The sequence below is a fragment of the Nilaparvata lugens genome, chromosome 11, assembly GCF_014356525.2.
Source record: "Nilaparvata lugens isolate BPH chromosome 11, ASM1435652v1, whole genome shotgun sequence".
Taxonomy (NCBI): Eukaryota; Metazoa; Arthropoda; class Insecta; order Hemiptera; family Delphacidae; genus Nilaparvata; species Nilaparvata lugens.
In genome coordinates, this window is record NC_052514.1 from 7,766,492 (window position 1) to 7,787,019 (window position 20,528).

General features: G+C 35.3%; 1 protein-coding gene across 1 annotated transcript in view; it reads left to right on the forward strand.

Annotated features, from left to right (window-relative positions):
* LOC111043481 (uncharacterized protein CG43867-like) overlaps nt 1–20,528 on the forward strand; it is a 157,116-nt gene that overhangs the window by 88,342 nt on the left and 48,246 nt on the right. The window contains exons 3-11 of the mRNA XM_039438193.1: nt 855–962; nt 2,561–2,853; nt 6,683–7,019; nt 8,549–8,737; nt 10,669–10,804; nt 14,367–14,605; nt 15,978–16,142; nt 16,832–16,993; nt 17,831–18,004. Of these exons, the coding sequence (XP_039294127.1) occupies nt 855–962; nt 2,561–2,853; nt 6,683–7,019; nt 8,549–8,737; nt 10,669–10,804; nt 14,367–14,605; nt 15,978–16,142; nt 16,832–16,993; nt 17,831–18,004 (1,803 nt within the window). The remainder of the gene's footprint in view (nt 1–854; nt 963–2,560; nt 2,854–6,682; nt 7,020–8,548; nt 8,738–10,668; nt 10,805–14,366; nt 14,606–15,977; nt 16,143–16,831; nt 16,994–17,830; nt 18,005–20,528) is intronic.

Sequence of the window (20,528 nt, forward strand, 5' to 3'; positions counted from 1 at the left end):
ATTATGATTCAACTGTGAATTGTAATTCAACTGAATCGACTAGAACAGGTGACATCAGATACTTGTGGATGAGAAAACTGCGTGAGGTCTACTGTTCACAGAACTGCTAGTAAACTGGATTAAATCCGTATCAAGTCCCATTTGTTATAATGTGTTATATTTCGAGTTTCAGCCACCAGCTGATTAAATTAAATTTTAAGCTGTGACTGTGCAAACGGCCCTTGAAGTGTAACATTTAACTGAAGAAAAGGATAGAATAGAAGGGGAAAACTTGGAAAATAAGAAATAAATGTACAGAGTGGGAAATTTTGTTTTGTGTGGAATTTCAATAAATAATTGAGAATTTATTTATTTTAATTGCATAAAAATGTGGGAATTCGATAAGAATCGAATCACGAATTAACATGGGTGGAGAGTGGTAGCTAATAGAAGTGAAGGGAGAAATAGATAGAGATAATAATTAGTATGAAATGATAGAAAGATTAGCCAAATCGCGAAAAATATATTATTGATTCATGAAATCACAACTCATAATTGGGAGAGAGCAATAGGCCTAGCCCAAAACCGTTCTTCTCCCAATTTTGGAGGATTTATTGTAGCATTGCCATCAAATAGGTTATGTTTGCGTTTAGTTAACGTATATACGCTCAAATTTTCTCCAAATACATGAAAGTCCTTCCTCATTAACACACTGTGTCAGCTTGATCCAGCACATTATTAGGGGTAGCTCAGCTCTTAGGGCAATCATACCAGTATGTGTGAAGCACCAGTTAATGAAACTAATGAATGCAAATCCAGGGTGCTTATATGTTATTAACAGGGGTTGTTTTACATGATTTTGTTTTGCGTTGCAGGTTCGGATTATGGAGCAGCAGCTGGGGCAAGCGGGTGGTGGGGTGCCGGGGGAGGGGGGTGACCCCCACAACGCCATTTCCACACTGGCTAGCCAGGTCGAAGAACAGGTCAGAACTTTCAAATATATTATTACAATAATTATGATAAAATTAAGTGTCTATAAGTTTGTTAATCCTACACTCAGTCCCATACAATAATAAGTAGAAGTAGAAATCTTATTAAATTATTTAATAGGCAATTAAAATTGATTGACCATTCATTTTAATTTTTTTCTCTGCCATGTAACCCATGTCAGAGGTTAAACATGAAAAAGCATTCACATGATAAAAAAAGTCCATTACATCATATTTTCCTGGATCTATCGTGCAGCATCCCACTATAGAGTCTATGAAGTATATATTTTGGTTTCTGGATCATCCTTTATTACTAATGTGTTATCGGATGGGCACGTTAAACTGTCGGTCCCGGGTGAAGTATGACAGTCGTAAGGCCGGCCCATTGACGGCTTAAATTATATATTCAGGCGGTGGGACCTTCCCGCAAGGGACTCCCCACCATCAAAAGCCATAAGAATTTACTTTACTAATGAGCCATCAATCTGTTATTAAAATAAATAGCCAACATTGGTGCATCAAAATGCCACCAAAGCACTTGAAAAAGTCATTTTCGCTGAAACATATCATGAATAATAAAATTGTGTGTTATAAAAGGGTACTGTACTTTGATTTATAGTTTTTATCCAAATACACATTATACAGAGTGGGGGAAAAGTCCGAGAACGGCTTAATATTCCATACACAAAGGTAATTTGACGGTGGGTGTGATTGGGGATCCTACTCAAATTGAAAAAAACTACTTTAGAATGACTTTAAAAATCTGGTCTGCCATCTTGGATCCGCCATATTGAATGCAACTTCATTTTTTTTAAATAGGAAGGTGGTCATGCGATACATGATTTCGATAGGGAATTTAAAGAAAAAATGAATGGAGGAAACCGCATATCAATATCTAAAACCGTTTCGGAAATATTCACATTTCCAAAAACCTTGTTGACCGAGCGAAGTGAGGTCTAAGATTCAAGTCGATGGTTTGGCATTTCTCTTGATGTTTAAATGTTCATATGTTTATATGTTGCGCATATACGGCGTAACGCGGTAATGGATTTTCATGAAATTTGACAGGTATGTTCCTTTTTAAATTGTGTGTCAACGTATATACAAGGTTTTTGGGAATTTTGCATTCTAAGGATAATATAAAAGGATAAAGGAGCCTCATTACGTCAATATTATCATAAAAATCTGACTATAGAATTATTCATCATAAATCAGCTGTCCAGTGGACTATAATACTACCCATTTAAAAACATCGAACATCTTGAAAATTGTATCTTTCCATCAACGTTGTAGACAGTTGCAACCAGACCTGATAACAGCACTGTCTAAAGTTTTATACATCGATGCACAATTTAGAAAGGAACATATCAGTCAAATTTCATGAAAATCCACTACCGCGTTTTGCCATAAATGCGCAGCATATAAAAATTCAAACATTAAGAGAAATGCCAAACCGTCTACTTGAATCTTAGACCTCACTTCGCTCGGTCAATTATTTGATATTATCCTTTGAATTCCATTTCCATTTATTGCTATTATTTATTTTATCCATTGTTTTTTCATTCATGTGTATTGTTTTTTTAATTTTTCAGCGGCAGTTGCGACTGCAAGATGCCAAGCAGGTAGAAGCGAAAGCAGCGCGCATCAAGGAATGGGTGACCAACAAGCTGCGCGAACTGGAAGCGCAAAACCAGCATTTGCGCGAGCAGAACCACAAGTGCAACCAACAGCTGGAGCTACTGCGCAGACACATGGCGCAGCTTAGTGCCGAACGCAGTGTGGCCAACCTCAGCACGGCTGCCAACCAGGCCAGTGTTGCCAACTTGAGCGCCAGTGAGCCACGACCCAGTTCATTGCTCAGGGCTAACAGCACTGGATCTACTAGGTGGGTAATGGCTGTAGTTTTATGTTAGGTTAAGGAATAGTATAAGGATGAAATAGAAAAATATAGTAGAATGAAAAATTATGAATAGCATACAAGTCGTAAAAAGTACTGGGTGTTCAATTTAAAGCAGAAACCAACTCTTAATTCAGTGTGCAAATAACAATTATAGACAAACACTTACAGCAGGTTTGATTAAGTTTGTAGAGTGAATATTGATGTTGTGGAACTTTTCCATTATTGAAAAGACTTGAGAAATTGTCGAAAAATTCTCTTTTTCTTAATAAAAATTATTAAAGTGGATAATAATTATTAATAAAGTGGATTTTCTGACAATTTCTCAAGTCGCTTCACTTACAGCAGATGTAAAAATGTTGTCCATTCACAAATGTTGAAACATGTTGTGAGTAAAAAATTAAAAAAGGGTACCTACTTGAATTTTTCATTTGTATTTCTTGATACATTCATTACAAGCTAATGAGCAACAAGTTCTGTTTTAAATTGAACACTCTGTAGATGTATTGAAAAATACATCCACCTGGTAAATTCGGGGGCGCGACAGTCGAGACCGACGACAGTCGAGGCCTGCGACCGTAGAGGACTGTTTTCCTCGACTGTCGGGCCTGTATAAAAATTAAAGAGTCCTCTACTGTCGCCTGACGCAGGCGACTTTCGAGTGCTTATTTTTAGGAGTTCTCTGCGGTCGCAGGTCTCAACTGTCGGGGCTGTTCAAAAATTGAAGAGGCCTCAACTTTGCTAATGAGCAACAAGTTCTGTTTCAAATTGAACACTGTAGATTTATTGAAAAATACATCCACCTGGTAAATTCGGGGGCGCGACAGTCGAGACCGACGACAGTCGAGGCCTGCGACCGTAGAGGACTGTTTTCCTCGACTGTCGGGCCTGTATAAAAATTAAAGAGTCCTCTACTGTCGCCTGACGCAGGCGACATTCGAGGGCTCTTTTTTAGGAGTTCTCTGCGGTCGCAGGTCTCAACTGTCGGGGCTGTTCAAAAATTGAAGAGGCCTCAACTTTGCTAATGAGCAACAAGTTCTGTTTCAAATTGAACACCCTGTAGATGTATTGGAAAATACATCTAGCTGGTAAATTCGGGGGCGCGACAGTCGAGACCGACGACAGTCGAGACCGACGACAGTCGAGACCGACGACAGTCGAGACCGACGACAGTCGAGACCGACGACAGTCGAGACCGACGACAGTCGAGGCCTGTACAAAAATTAAAGAGTTCTCTACTGTCGCCTGACACAGACGACATTTGAGGACTATTTTTCAGGAGTTCTCTTCGGTGGCTGGCCTCAAATGTCGCAGCTCTCTACCGTCGCTGGCTTCTACTGTCGCAGGCCTCTTTTGTAAAAACACTTTCTGACATAATTTTAATCATGTTATATATAGTTCAAGTGATTGATAATCATGAAAATTGAAAAATATTTTACTAGCTGAGAATAGATGTTTGAAAACTGCTTCCATTTTAACATCAGTATTCAAATTCTAGGGTCGTATTGTAGCTTGAGAATGCACAGACATTGTTCTATACATTATCTGGTAATAATCGTTAAGAAGAACCGAGCATGTTAACAGCAGTAGCCTAAAATTCTCAAGTGCCTACTTCAAAGCAAATGGAGACATAATAATGCGGCGATTCCCCCGTTACATTGCTGTAATGATCTATAAGCTGGGTTAAACTGGAAAGTTGCCAAGTCTTCAGCTATTCATTTATGAAAGTTTTGTGTCTGAGTATTCTGCCAAGTATTTCCATGCAGATCAATACAGTCTGGCAGTGGGGGAAGGATTGTTATTGTCATGTCTCTTTGAAATTGTAATGTAGCTGGTGGGAAGAAAAAGAAACTATAGCTTTTGGTTTTTATTTAACATAAAAAATTATTTATTTAATACGAATATTCCAATATGAAACGGTGCGAAACGGAAAACAAATGCAATTGAGATAAAAGAAAAATTACAACTATAATCAACAATCAAAATTTCTGATTATAATAATCAGATAATAATTTGAGGGCTACTCGCTTAGCTGATCTGTGGTCGTTCAGTTTTTTTGATACTAAAAAACAAAAATTACTATTTAGAATCATGGATCTGAAAAATTTAAAAAAATGTACAACTAACTATTATCTTACTTTACCTTAAAAATAGTCCCTTGGCCTGCTCCTCAAGCTCCAGTTAAAGCACTCCCGATTTTAAATTTAAAAAAAAAACTCTGCCAGTTGATTGAATCAAAAACACCAGCTTTCCCTACAAGATTCAAATCCTGAAAACACAATTATGAAGGTTTAAACTGCCCGTTCTGCGACAGCCTATTGCATTCTCAAGACAGAATCCTTCAGGTAAGCAATGCCTTAACTCAACAACTAACTTCACAAACGGTTCAAGGAATACGGGCCTCGAAAGAAAATTCAAAATCTATTTATGTGAAAAACACATGCAGCCTTGATTCGCAGACCAAAAGTCGACTCACTCTTGTTTGTATAGCATGGAGCTAAAACCCATAATATTGCCTTCACGAAACGTGATAAAACACACGTTTCATCTTTGCACATTGGAGATCTTCTCGCTTTATCAATTACATTTAATAATTAAATCCGCGACCAGATTTCCAATTCACAAAATAACATTTCAAAAATTGAATAGGTTTTGATGTCATGTATGACAAAATGCTAATAATTATTGCCTTCAATGCGATCTACATTACTTGGATGCGATTCTCATTACTTGTAAATCAATCTGTTGAATAACGAATACACAATTAATATTAAGCCTAGAATAAAGTTAATCCAAATTTATCAGTTATAGAAGAAAGAACAGCATAATAGATATCCTGGTATAGGGCGTTTATGCTCCAAATTTAACCCTATTTAGGACTCTTAAAATGTTATCTAAATTTGGGGGAGAAATAGTACAAGGAGTATCCTTAGTTTTTCTCTCCCGGTCAGTGCTTTCTTGTAAAATTAAAAAATAAAATAAATTTTAGTGCTAACTCAAGCCGATAGTCCTAGTAGTTCTTTTTCGTGAAGCTGCAAGTTGCTGTTGATCTCTCTCACTGTGCCGTTCTTACACTCTCACCTGGACAAAACAGTAATAATAGACAGGAATTGACAGTAATCGGCTTCAATTAACAAAAAATCGGCTTCAAAATCGGAACATAAACGAGCTATGCCATGGGATAATATCTTCTTATGCTATCTTTTCTCTACAGTTATTCAAAAAAATAAACTCTTATTTGAACTCCTAGATCGTCTCCAAATATCAATAAATCAAATAAAATGTATTGCCTCACAAAAAATGTTCACAAATAAATAATTGGTCATGTACCAAATAAAACTGTAGATTTTTAAAAAAAAATTTCCAATTTTCAATTCATTTTATTGCCAATTTAGAATATTCAAGACATATTACAAACTCTTTATAATATGACATATTATTAAAAATATAAATAATCATACATATACTTAAATAAAATATAAAATCTAGGCATCACCAGCAAAAAGAAACTCTCTGCCCACTGGTGAGAGTTGCCAAACAGTAAAATAAAAACATAATATTTCGAAATAATTCAGAAAATTTAGGTTCAAATTTAACTAATAATTACAGTAGAAACTTTAGAACTGTAGAAAAATCAACTAATAATGTGCAGAGAAAACACTATAAAATGAAAGTAAAGGAAATGAAATTATATTATACCGCTATATTTAATGTAAAAAAAATAATTTGACGATATATGAGTGTTTTTATTTCAATATTAGAATGATTCAAATTAATCCTCTATTCAAATCGAAGAATATTATTTGTGTGTTCGCAGAGGCTTGCTAGAAGTGGAACCGGTGTACGCCGAGGTGGACCGGCGCAACGGTGGTGCCAGCGCCCAGAACGGAGGCAATGGTGGCGAGCCGCCGAAGAGCTGCACCGGCGCCACCGGTTCAACAGTGCTGGGACACCGGCGCCATCTGTCGGCGTGTGCCGGAACTATGACCAGTCCGTCGCAGCAGCTGAGCGAAGACCTGCAGGCCGCAGTTGATGGGTTGGCTCTGTTGCCCGTTCATATCCGACCCAAGTCCGATTGTGTGGAGACTGACTCCTGGCATGACTACGCCGAGATCTACACGCCGAGTCGCGAGAAGAACGCGCCCAACTGGGAGGTAAATTTAACATGTTTCAATTAATATTACGAAATTAATAATACATTATTTTCTGAGTAGATTTTGTCCCACACCCTGATTTGTCAGAATCCCCAGTGTTGGGGTATGGTGTGGGTTGAAGTAGTCTTTGTGTGATGCCTTAGCTACGACTGTACTCGAGCGGAGTCAGGTACAGACCACTTCGATTAAATAAGAAGACTAAGAAATTGTCAAAAACCACAGATTTATTGAAAATTAGAAAGACCAGTTTTGGTTGTTACACCTTTGTCAATCTCTGATAAACTAAAACTAAATACAAGAGCAGCAGAATTTATACTAGTAGGCGAGTACTGCTATTGGTCAAGGGCATGAACGCCTGCCATTGGCACAGCTAGACAGTCTCCTCCAACTTAACGGTATAACAGAAAAGTCACAAAATGGCGGCTTAAGCAACAGACTCGCCATGATAACAAAATTTACTTACAGTACAAAATAAGAACCAAGAAAACAAGAAAAAGATAATAAAACAAATATGTAAATAGAAAACTATCCACTAACAATTTAAGAAACAATTTAGTGGAAAGTTTTCTATTTACTTTCACTTGTTTTCTTGGTTCTTATTTTGTACTGTAAGTAAATTTTGTTATCATGGAGAGTATGTTGCTTAAGCCACCATTTTGTGACATTTCTATTATACTGTTAAGTGGGAGAAGACTGTCTAGCTGGGCAAATGACAGGCGTTCATGCTCTTGACCGATAACAATACTCGCCTACTAGTATAAACTCAGCTGCTATTGTATTTAGTTTTAGATTATCAGTGATTGACAATGGTGTAACAACCAAAACCGATCTTTCTAATTTTCAATAAATCTGTGGTTTTTGACAATTTCTTAGTCTTCTTATAATTTAATATGTATTATTACCACAATATCAACTTCTCAACTACACAAAAAGTGAAATAAAGTCGCTTTGTGGTGTTTTGCAAGGGTTATGGTGACCGCCGGTTAGTAGATTTCACAGAAGAAAGCCATTCCTTTCTAGGATGGGAAAGACCATGCTCACGCTCTGCCTGATAGGTCGAAGGTAGAAAGATGAGATAGGAATGAGTGCGTTATGCACCGGTTGCGTGCTATTGCTTTTTGAATATTTCTCGTGCAATTATTTTTCTATGTATTCAATTCTGTATGAGATTTTTAGTTCTACTGTAATTACTATGTATTCTGTAATTATTGTTGTAAGCATGTACAAAACTGGTTTCTGATGTCATAGTTCCACCTGTTAATGCTTGTGGAATTCAATCTAATGGTCTATTAGATAAAATAAATATTTAACCTATACATTCAATTCATTGTTATTCATCAGATTTGATAAGTGGCTTAGAAACCGGGCAGTAAACTGAAGCTTTAAATTGTATTTTTTCTGAGAAATAAGCTCTTATTGCATTTGCAGGTGTTAATAAGTGAGCTACAATAAGTAGTGAACTGAGCAATAGACTGAAGCTTTAAATAGTATTTTCTATTGAAATAAGTCTATTTCCATTCTATTTGCAGGTGCTACCCCCGAAACCACCGACACCCCCGCTGCACAGGTTCCCCTCGTGGGAGTCCCGCATCTACCAGGTGGCCAATGAGGGTCTGGCCACATCCACCCTGCAGACAGACTCCACCAACAACAACCACAACCCTCCATCACAGGGCTACTGCGACATCAGTGTGCCCGTCTATGCTACTGTCAAGGGGGTCAGTACTAACAATAATTTGATTCATTTATTTATTAATACAGTTACAAATAAAATTATAATCTGAGCGAGGAAAAGACAGTACTAAAGATAATCACAGCAAGGGAAACACAGTAATATAGCATCTTTTTTCCAGTATTTCCAAAATTTAGACTTGAACAATTTTTTCTTAGTTTCTAGGCTATTGATCTAAGAATTTTGAACCAAACTATTCAACTCAAAATATGCATCTCACCTGAGCTGTAGTGTAAATTGTTCTTTTGTAAGTAAAAGTAAAATAGCCTATGGTGACTCACAAATTAAAAATATTCCAGTTTAATACTTTACCATCCAAGTTAGTTGGAATGCGCACATCAGAAGCGCGCCGCATCTTAATCCTATAAACGAGCAACTTCTATGTTTATATGTTTTTTCACTGAATCTCGAAAACGGCTCTAATGATTCTCACGAAATTTGGAACAAAGTAGGTCTATGATATGAAGATTTGATTGCACTGGGTCTCAACCCTGGGATAACTCGCTGAAGGGCATTAAAAGGATAAATACGTCCTTAGAAAAACAGCTGGAAATTTTGTCGTCTGTCGATACCGTAATGGAAGAGAGTGAACGAGTGCATGTGTGGGATCATCCAGCTGATCTCACGAGAAGAAAAATTCAGCAAGAAACTCTAACTTATTCACGTTTATTTCTCTTTTTTCAGAAAACATGTTTACTTTAGAAAGTCCAAAATAGTAACTAGATGCTGTTAGTGTAGAATAGTACATAGCATAGAAAATATTCAACGAAAGATTGAATTTATAGTTTAAATTTATTTATTCATTTTCTGTCTTACAATTATTTTTACAGTTATAGGAGGAGGCACAACAGGTTTATGCCCAAAACTGTCCCTTTTCAAATGTATACTACAGTCCAAATCAAAATCTAGGTTAAGCTACTATAACTCATCAAAATAACAATTTATTCACACTTCAATAAACAAACACATCATCAATTACAAGTAGATATACTATGAATTCGATTTAGAATGATATACTATGTTTGCTCACAATATTTGTTAATATACTACATATGCTAATGCCATACTCGGGAAGGCCGCCATCTTGCTGATGTTATTTTCAAACAGCGATTATTTTCAATGTTTCTTAAATGCTTTTTAATGTAGAAAAATATTTTATGAATATAACTTTGATATCTACGTCCGTTTATTTTTTACACCTATTTCAAAAATTCGGGATTGACTGCCGCACCCTGTAGTATATTAACAAATATTGTGAGCAAACATAGTATATCATTCTAAATCGAATTCATAGTATATCTACTTGTAATTGATGATGTGTTTGTTTATTGAAGTGTGAATAAATTGTTATTTTGATGAGTTATAGTAGCTTAACCTAGATTTTGATTTGGACTGTAGTATACATTTGAAAAGGGACAGTTTTGGGCATAAACCTGTTGTGCCTCCTCATATAACTGTAAAAATAATTGTAAGACTGAGAAAATGAATAAATAAATTTAAATGAAAAAGACTGAGAAATTGTCAAAAAACCACTGATTTAAATCTTTTTCATTCAATATGAATAATTACCACAATATCAATTTAAACTATAAATTCAATCTTTCGTTGAATATTTTCTATGTTTTTACACTCCAGAGCAAAGCTCGGTCCCCCGATATTGTATACTAAGAAGCAATATCAACAAATTAACCACTGGAAAATTTCAAATTTTAATTGTACAAAAGTAATTTAACCTCAACATAGAACAGCGTGCCTCCTGCGTGCTTTATACATTAAAGCTAAGTCATGGTGAACATTATAATATTATCATTATTATACATTATACTTTTCAGTTTCTTTCTTCCTTCTCTGTTTTGTTTCTTGCGTTCTCTTGGAATGAAAAGTGATGGAGGAAAATGATGATGTTTTGAGTTGCAGAGGGCAAGTCAGATCCGATCGATGCCTTTCACTGAAGACTCGTCGGATGACTCATCGGACGGCGAGGCCGAACATACCAGCAATGCCATGAACCACAGCGGCACACGTGCTACAAACAGCAGTAGCGACAATACCGGTAATTACACATTAGCACTACGATATTATATTAAAACAATTAAGATTCAAGTTCGAATAAAACTTTTTATTATTCAAACTATAACACAATTCTTAATCCGATAGAATATAAAATATTTAACAATTACACACCTGTGGCGCACAGAATAATTATGCACAATGTCAGTGTGAGTGTATTGAACGAGTATAATATGAATATAAATCCCTCGGCGTGATATTTGATCGTCGGCGGAAATGGAGTCTATCATATACACTACCTTAGAAATAGGCTCCGAAAATTTATTTGTGTATTTGCATCTTTAAGCGGAACCCTTACACCCACTATAATGAAACAAGTTTATTTTGCTTACATTCAGTCCATCTTACAGTATGGTATTATAGCTTGGGGTGGTACATTCAAAACTACATTGACTCCTTTATCAACTGTTCAGAAACTTATAATGAAAAGCGCCTTACGCAAACCACTAACATATCCATCAGATTATCTCTTTGAAGAATTTGAGGTATTAAATATACAACAATTATACATAAGAACCCTAACCTTGTATATATTCAAACACAAAGTAGCTATATTTTCTAATATAATTCACAATTATAACACAAGAACAGCTGTAAATATCGGTATCGTCAACCCCAGACTTACTAGAACTTTCTCCTCCACTTCGTCACATTATAAAATGCATTTACTTTTTCAAAAACTGCCCGTCTATTTGAAAAACCCTGACAATTTGAGAATAAGTCACTATAAAAAATTAGTCAACGATTGGGTGACTTCCCTAAACCCAGAGGAGCAGGAAGGTATTTTAGTATCACCTTACTCTTTCCGATGATTGTACCTTTTTGGGCTAATAATTGTACATTACATAAACATTGAGAGTGATATAACAATCCTTAAATCCATACCATCCTATTATTTTTTATTGACCAAATAATCAGTTCAGCATACTCTTCCAAGAAGTGCGTCTACGACAAAATCATAACTGACAAATTAATTGATCACGCATATCATTAATCGACGTGTAGTTTAAGCTATGCTATCTTTTTGCATTACCCACATGTGCTTCCTCGTTCACTCCTTTCACTTACTCAAAACATGCAGGGGATTTAAAACTCTTATAAAAATAATCTAATTCGTTATCTTGGGAAATAGCTGGAAAATTAATTGCTTCACAAACTGTTTAAATAATTGGTGAGTGACGATGAACCCTAATGTCGGAATTATAATTGGAGAATCGAGGTTTTCGATAGAAATTAATGGTACAAAATTGATTACTTTTATCAGTAATAAATTCAAATACCAACTTTTATTTAAAACTTGCAATATAATAACTGTAAATAATATAAATGTAACTGAATGAGTAACTGATATTTGTATGAGTAACTGGCTTTGGGGGATTGTAATGGGTTTCATTTATATAGATAATATTATCCAACTCCAAAATAAATAATTTACTGAAAATCAACTAATTAACACCGAAGACAGAACAATTATTCGAAACAAAGCAATGTCTTTAACCTGAGGCCGCACTGCTGGATGGTTACACATAGAACAGTTATATTATTTTTAGTCGGGGCGTTTAGAATAAAATACTCCAGATATTATTCACTAGAAAACTGCAACGTATTTTCTCATTAAGTGCTTCATTGACAAACATATTCAGAAAAAAATAGTACTTCATTATAAATAATACTTCATTGACAAAATAGTATTCAGCCTGAATACTGATAGATCTCAATATAGCTGACGGCTACATCGTATTTTTAAACACTATGACAAAGCACTATGATACAAAGTTGTTAATAAAGCTGGATTCGCACATAGTGACAGTGAGCAGTGAAAATTCAACTCCTACTATTTTCTAATTGGATACCAGCCCAATCGAGTGAGTGTGAATAAAACCATTAGAACTTATGGGAATTATATTTTCATAAATATAAATAAAAATAAGAATCTCAATACCCTTTTTGAAATATTTTATCACTATTTGGCATCAATGTCCGAAACATGTTGTGATAAAATATTTCAAAAAGGGTACTGAGATTTTTATTTTTATTTATATTCATATTACAAGTAGCCCTATACAGAAAAGAGATTAATTATATCACTGTCACTCTTGTGTGTGAATCTAGCTTTAATAGATTTTAACAAATTGGAAATCAGTAGAATGCATTGGAATTGGGTGAGGGTTTTCAATTATTGCTTTTGTTGTTGAAGTTTACTTGATTTCTAATAGTATTTCAGGTAGTACTTTTTTCGTAATTGAGTTTTCAATCAATGAGAATGTTTGCATAGATGGATGCAGCTTGTATAATTTAAGATGTATGCAGGCAACAATTCAAATACAAAATTGATAAATCATTTATGTTCCTGATTCCAGCGAGGATCGTAGAAATCAGCTGCAAAAAATATTATTCTAAAGAAATAGATCACTGGTTGAGGGAAAATGGTGATATGCTGGAATCTTTTTGATGATCTTAAATAATAGTTGTTTACTTTTTGTGTACCGTAGTTGAGAAGTTGATATTGTGGTAATTATTCATATTGAATGAAAAAGACTAAGAAATTGTCAAAAACTCTGATGAGTTTATCAGAGATTGACAATGGTGTAATAACCGAAACCGGTCTTTCTAAGTATCAATAAATCTGTGGTTTTTGACAATTTCTTAGTCTTTTTCATTCAATAATAGTTGTTCACCCCAAAACTGGAATAATTATACAAAAAACATAATAATAATAATGATAATAGTAATAAAAATAAGAACAAATCGAAATAGTAATAATCTAACTAAATAGTAATAATAAAACATAAAAAACTAATAGTAATAATCAAAACAGAAAAATCACACCAAATAAAACATAAATAATAGTAATAAAAATTGCTGTACCTTTAGAGATTTTTCAATAGGTTTCTTTTGTTATTCATATTTAGTAATATGTCAATTATTAGTGATTTTTAGTAATATTGTATTTTTTTAGAATAGAATTATAATTATATTTCTTTTTAGTTTTATAAAATAGCACAACTCGCATCCGCGCTCAGATTCTTTCTTTGCGGATGCTAATCTTTCCATAAAATGTAATTTATACTTATGTTTGTGAACTGGATTTTGAATGGAAATAAATTTGATTTGATTTGAAAAGATTCTATGTTGATACAGTCTGCCTGAAAACAACTAAGTCATGGGCTCTGCCGCTCTGAAATTTATATGCTTCTATCGATAGATTCATTCATTTATTTAGGGCTCGAACAAACAGAGAGGGAGAAAATAGCATAAGAAAATATCCCATGGTATAGGGCGTGTATGTTCCAAATTTCACTGTTAACTCAAGCCGATAGTACTGCAGTTCTTTTTCGTGAACTATGTGACGTTGGTAGATAGTCTCTAATACTGTGCCGTTCTTACTCACTCACCAGGCGAAAACAGTAGTCGGCTTGAGTTAATGAGAAATCGGCTTTAAATTTAGAACATAAACGCTCCATATCTTCTTATGCTATCTTTCCCCTATGATTGAACTTGATTGGTAATGTGACTTATAAAATTGATTGTTTATTTTATCGCAGACACATCATTCGAGTCCGGTATGTCGGACGACTACGCGATTCCGCCGGACGCCGTGTCGTGCGAGTCGATCGAGTGGTCGATGGTGCTGCGACAGACGGAGAGTCCGAGTCGCGTGCCGCGCATCAACGAGTCGCTCGAGAAGAGCGGTCACCTCGCCAAGCTCGGCGGCAAGCTCAAGACTTGGAGGCGGAGGTGGTTTCTGCTCAGCAATGCCAAGCTGCGCTACTGGAAGTCACAGGTACTTAAAATATTGTTTAATAATAGGTACTAAAACATTAAATGAAACTGAGTATTCGAAATCATTAGAAAGATTCTCCAGAAATAGTTTGGAATCAGTCACACTAACACTACAGACAAGATATCACTATGGAAAATGAGATCACTAAGGTCAAGATCAAAACTCTAAAATAAGCTCTACACTGAACGTTCCTGCTCAGTAATCTGCAAAGCTGCGCTACTGCAAGTCACAGGTACTGAAAATTAAACTTCAAATGAAAATGAGTCACCTAAATCACTAGAAAGATTCTTAATAAAATGCTCAAGTTTATAATATTTGATCTTATTTATCAGCATTCACATTCTTTGTTTACAGTATAAACTGTTAGAACAGGTGCCTCGTCAATTCTTAATAATTAATTTTACTAATTTTAACACTACAGACAAGAAATCACCATAGAAGGTAAACTCAAAACTTTCAAAATAATTTCCAAACAGACACTCAAACACTCCAACTCTCCAACAAACTCTCCTGCTCAGTGTTGCAAAGTTGTGCTTTTTTATTTTGAAAGAAATTCACATGTATTTGTTACAACTTGATCAATGAATAAAAGACCCAAAGTCCAATTTTAATTGGTTATTATTTGAATGGAATTCACCACATATTGGTGGTTACAACATCTAAACATGATATCATTATGATTTATTGAACTAATAAATCGCTCATCAGCTTAAACAAATTCTAAGAAAGGAATTTTACAGTTAATAGTTACATCAGTGTTCATTCTATTCAGGAAACCTTCCCGGTAATAGAATATAATTTTCTGAGTTTGAAAGTTTTTCCTTGATACAAGTGATGGAATCGCAAATTCGTGTAGCAATAAATGTGTGTTAGAACATGTATGGGGCTCAAGTTACACAAAAGCCTGTTAAATTTTAATCTTGATTACAATCCACGAGCTCCAATCAGAGAAGGGTTTTTTTGAAAATGAGGCTCGTTTAATCGGGATTGAAAGTTAACAAACTTTTGTGCAACCGGATTATAGCATTATTCCTTAGTTTATCCCTAGTAAATTCTGAAAATTTCATTGTGATGTGCTAATTCAATATTGTTTAGAATACTTTCATATTATGTTCCTGTTAATCAGGATGAAAGCTAGCATTCTTTGGCTTTCTAAGAGAAGAAAACTTCTCTTATTGGTTCTCGTGGAATTTAATCTCGGTTAAAATGCTTTTGTGCAACCGAGCCCATGAAGATCATGAAACATACAACATGGAATCATCTCTTTGAAAAATTGACAGCGATAGGATTTTTGAACAAAGTTATATTTTGTTGAACTAAAAGAACATTCATCTGTTGAATCTTGTTCTAAACAACCATTTCTCTTTTTCAGAACGATATGAATAGAAAGCCTCAAGGTGAAATCTCAATAGACGAGCAATGCAGAATAGTGAGGGCTGATGGAGCCGCTACTTTCGAAATAGCAACTGGAAAAAAGACTTATTACCTGACTGCCGATTCCATATCTGCCATGGAAGACTGGGTTAGAGTTTTACAGGTAAAAACCCGATCCAATGAAAAGTTGCTACATTTTGTTGAAATCGTTTCTAAATATTTCTAAAGTTGGCAACATTTCAAAGAAATTCAAGCTATTCTACTATAGTGAGGTCCACGTTAAAATGACAGTATTTGTTTAACTTTGATGTTGCTATCCTTGTCTATCATTCGACAAAGAATGAATAAATGAATAAAAAAGGCCTTTATTCAACAAAGCTAAGAATAAAAAACAAAAAAATCATAAAAAAACATTTCATATGCATAATTAATTATTCATGGAAATAAGAAAACAAACTAAGCCATTTAATTTTGGCATAACCGAGAAGGTTGTCTGCCAGGAGTCGGTTATCAATATTTTTGTGAATTTTTTTTAAATATTAAGAGAAAAATATACACTAAAAATAAATACGTACATTCATTCGACAAAGCAGGTAGTACTATACTTTTCTAGCTCCACAACGATGCCAAATCTGTTTTTGACAATGCAGGAATATAATTAATTAAGGCAGAGAATTGGCAACGCCGTTTTACTATCTTTATCCACTGCCATTGTAATGTGGAACTCACTATTGGCTTCAAACTCTTCTATAATTTATTCTTCCAAAGGACAATATTCAATAATTTTCTAATTTAATTATATAGTTTTCTTATAATAAATGAATGAACATATTTTTTTATTTGATGTTCCAGAATGTACAAAGAAGAAATGCAACCAAACTATTACTTAGCAAAGAACACAATAAACCCACGCTTCAAGGCTGGCTCACCAAAGTTCGTAATGGACATGCGAAAAAGTGTTGGTGTGTTCTGCTCGGAAAAATGTTCCTATACTTCAAGACGCCTTCAGATAATGTAAGTAAATACACTCCAGACACAGTTATTGGTGAGACTGAGTATTTGTGATTTTTTATAACTCGTGATATTTTTAGTCAATATTCTAGTGTTTTATTATTAAGTAAATACATTTCCCTAGTTACTCATTCATTTAAATAAAGTAAGTAAGGGCCGGTTTCCGAGCTCGGGATTTAGCTAAGTCCTAAGTTAAATATCTATAGTAGTAGTATTACAACCCCATTGTTATAGAATACAGCTGACTATGCATTGTCTTCTTTATGTCTCAATTAATTATTTTCAGTTAGTTCTACTCAAACTCTTGACGAGAGCACTCGGCTCCCGAAATTCTTTAATTCGGTATTTTCTGTAGTTGTAGTGTTAATAAAGTTTCAATTTTTAAAAACTCAGTCGTGTCGTCCAATCACTTAACTGGCGCCCGAACTTACGTCGCGGAAAGTTTATCGTTGTATCCATCCACGTTCATTAAACTCGGATACAAGACCTTTTATCTTGTGCAACGAAAAAACTTTGAGTTTCACCTCTTCATCCGTGAACCAACCCATATATTTTTCTCCAACGAGAAACTCATAGTGAAAGTGACTCGACTTCAAAATTTCAAAATCTACCACTCAACTACAAAATTATTCTCCAACGAGAAAACAAAGTCAAGTGTTATCAGAGTAAACTCAAACTTTCAAAAATTTCTTCAACAAGAACTTAACTTTCACCAGTGTTAATAAGTGTAAATCAAATCAAACTACAAAAACGAAAACGACTTCAAGTACTTCTCAATGGAAAACCACCATCAAGCTGTTATCACCATCACGCTGTAACCGTATCCAGCCTAGCAGTTAGTTCAACCCCACGCTGGCCACCGCAGGAGACGAGAGGACTCTACAGAGGGACCGAGATCTCGCCACCTTCAGGAGGATTCCTGCTGTCCTTATATCATCCGAAGGAGAAGACGACACCGACGCCGACGCCGACGCTGACGACAACCGGAACATCGCCCACCAACCTCAATCGACTGTGAGTAATTTCGTTATATCTCTTCCTCAACCAAACCCTACAATGCCTAATATCTCGAAACAAATTCCTCATGACATTCTTAAATTCATACCCCACTATGATGGTACTTGCTATAAGCTACCACATTTTATTAGTACTTGTAATGAACTACTAGTGTCCTATTGTAGTGCAAACATTGACGAAAAAACAGAAAATCACTGGCTCCTTTTCAGGGCAGCCGTAAGCCGTCTTTCAGGACCCGCAGAATCAGTTGTTTTTAATAACAATTGTACAACTGTAACAGAGCTGATAGCCGCTCTAAAAACAAACTTCGCTGACAACAGGTCCGTTCCAGACCTAATTGCGGAAATTACTTTCATGAAATCCTATTCAAATGAACACCCGATCGAATTCATTAATCGCCTCGATGAAAAACGCACAACTGTGTTGACTAAATATAAACTAGATGGTATCCAAGGTGAACTTTTGACAAATCTAATGCAGCAGTTGAACGCAACTCTCACTCGTACATTGATTCACGGAGTTCATCCAACTTTGGGCTCTCATTTGCAAATCCTGCAAATTCACGATCTTGACGATGCTAGACATAAGATTATTAATGATTGTAGTATTGTTCTAAGGAGCTTGAACTTCAAATCAACTATCAGTACTATCAATAAAATTGATTCAAGAGCTTTTAATCAAACGCCAATGCGATCAAACACATTCACTCATGCTTATCAAGCAAGCAACAGAGCTTTTTCTAACAACTTCTCGCAACCTCGAGTACCGAATTTCTTCCAACAGAATAATGGATCACAGCAAACATTCCCCCAGAACAGAAACTTTCAACAAAATTTTCCTCAAAATCAATTTGCTCAATTTCCTCACCAACCGAGGCCTGTGCAAATCAATCCTCAATTCAGACAACCACATAATAGTAAGTGGGATTCACAAAACACTGTCAGCATGCGCACAGTTCAAACTAATCCTTCTAATCGTTTCAAACTGAACTCAAAATCTCCGTTTGAAGTGCATCATTTGCAAGATGACTTGACAGATAACTCATCTAATCTTTTCGGAAACGGAATCCAAAACATGCACGATGACTTGACAGACAACTCATCTCATCCTTTCGGAAACGAAATCCAAAGCATGCAAAACCAGCTAACTTCACTTACTGAAGCATTCAACAACATGCAGGCTCATTTTTTAGGGGTAGGCCCAACACACTCAGCGGAAACACCCCCAAAAAATTTGAATTGAATATCATAAATAAGTCGCTCCCATATTTTGTCGACCACGCTAACCGTAAATGGATGGTTGACACTGGGTCGTCAAAGAACTATGTGAACCCCTCTATCATACCACCCAATGTGACCAGATATAAAGAAAAGTTCGTAGTAAAAACACCAGCCGGTGAAAGTGGTGGAAATGAATACATCTATATGAACTCAAATACTGTGTTTCCAGGAAGTTCACAAATCAAAATGTACGTGTATGACTTTTCGACAAGATACGATATCCTATTAGGTCACGAAACTTTGAAAGAACTCAAAGCCAATGTAAATTATACAAACAACACGTTAGATTATCGTACTATTTCGAAACCGTTGTTATCAGTGATTAACTCTAATGAACAAATTCAATTGAAACCAGGATTTAATGTTGTTACTGTACCAGTTAGGTCGATTCCTAATCTCAAGACAGGACTACTTAAAGCTGTTTCTCATGAAAGTTATTACGTTGAAGAAAGTATTGTTAGTATAGAAGAAAATAGATGTAAGTGCGTAGTGTATTCCAATGAGCTCATGACCATAAGCCCCGAGCCAATGGAGATAGAAGAATTAGAAACTATTTTTGACAATGATGAAATTGATAACTCAGATGTATCAAACAACTCGGATATTATAAGAGAAATTCCCAAACTTCTTCGGACGGACCATATGAATGTCGAAGAGCGGAAACATATCATAAATCTAATACGGAATTTTCCTGAAATCATCAAACGTGAACATGATGAATTGACAAGTAGTACTAATCTGTTGAAATTTAAAATCAACACTACTGACGAAATCCCTGTATATTCTAAAAATTATAGATACCCTCAAGTGTTTAGGAAGGACGTTGAATTAGAAATTGACAAACTTCTTCAGAATAAAATAATTCAACATTCCAACTCCCCATATAACAGTCCAATTTGGGTAGTGCCCAAAAAACCAGACGCCTCCGGTAAACGTAAAATACGTGTCGTTTTAGATTACAGGAAGATTAATGATAAAACGATTGAAGACAAATATCCTCTACCAAATATTGAGGACTTATTTGGAAAAATTGGAAGGGCTACCTATTTTTCAGCGATAGATCTCGCTTCTGGATTCCATCAAATTCAAATGGAAAAGGAATCAATTCCAAAAACTGCCTTTTCGACTGAGAACGGACATTATGAATTTTTGAGAATGCCGTTTGGATTAAAGAACGCTCCAGCTACTTTCCAACGTGCAATGAACATTTTGTTTTCCAGAATGCCCAATGTGTTAGTCTA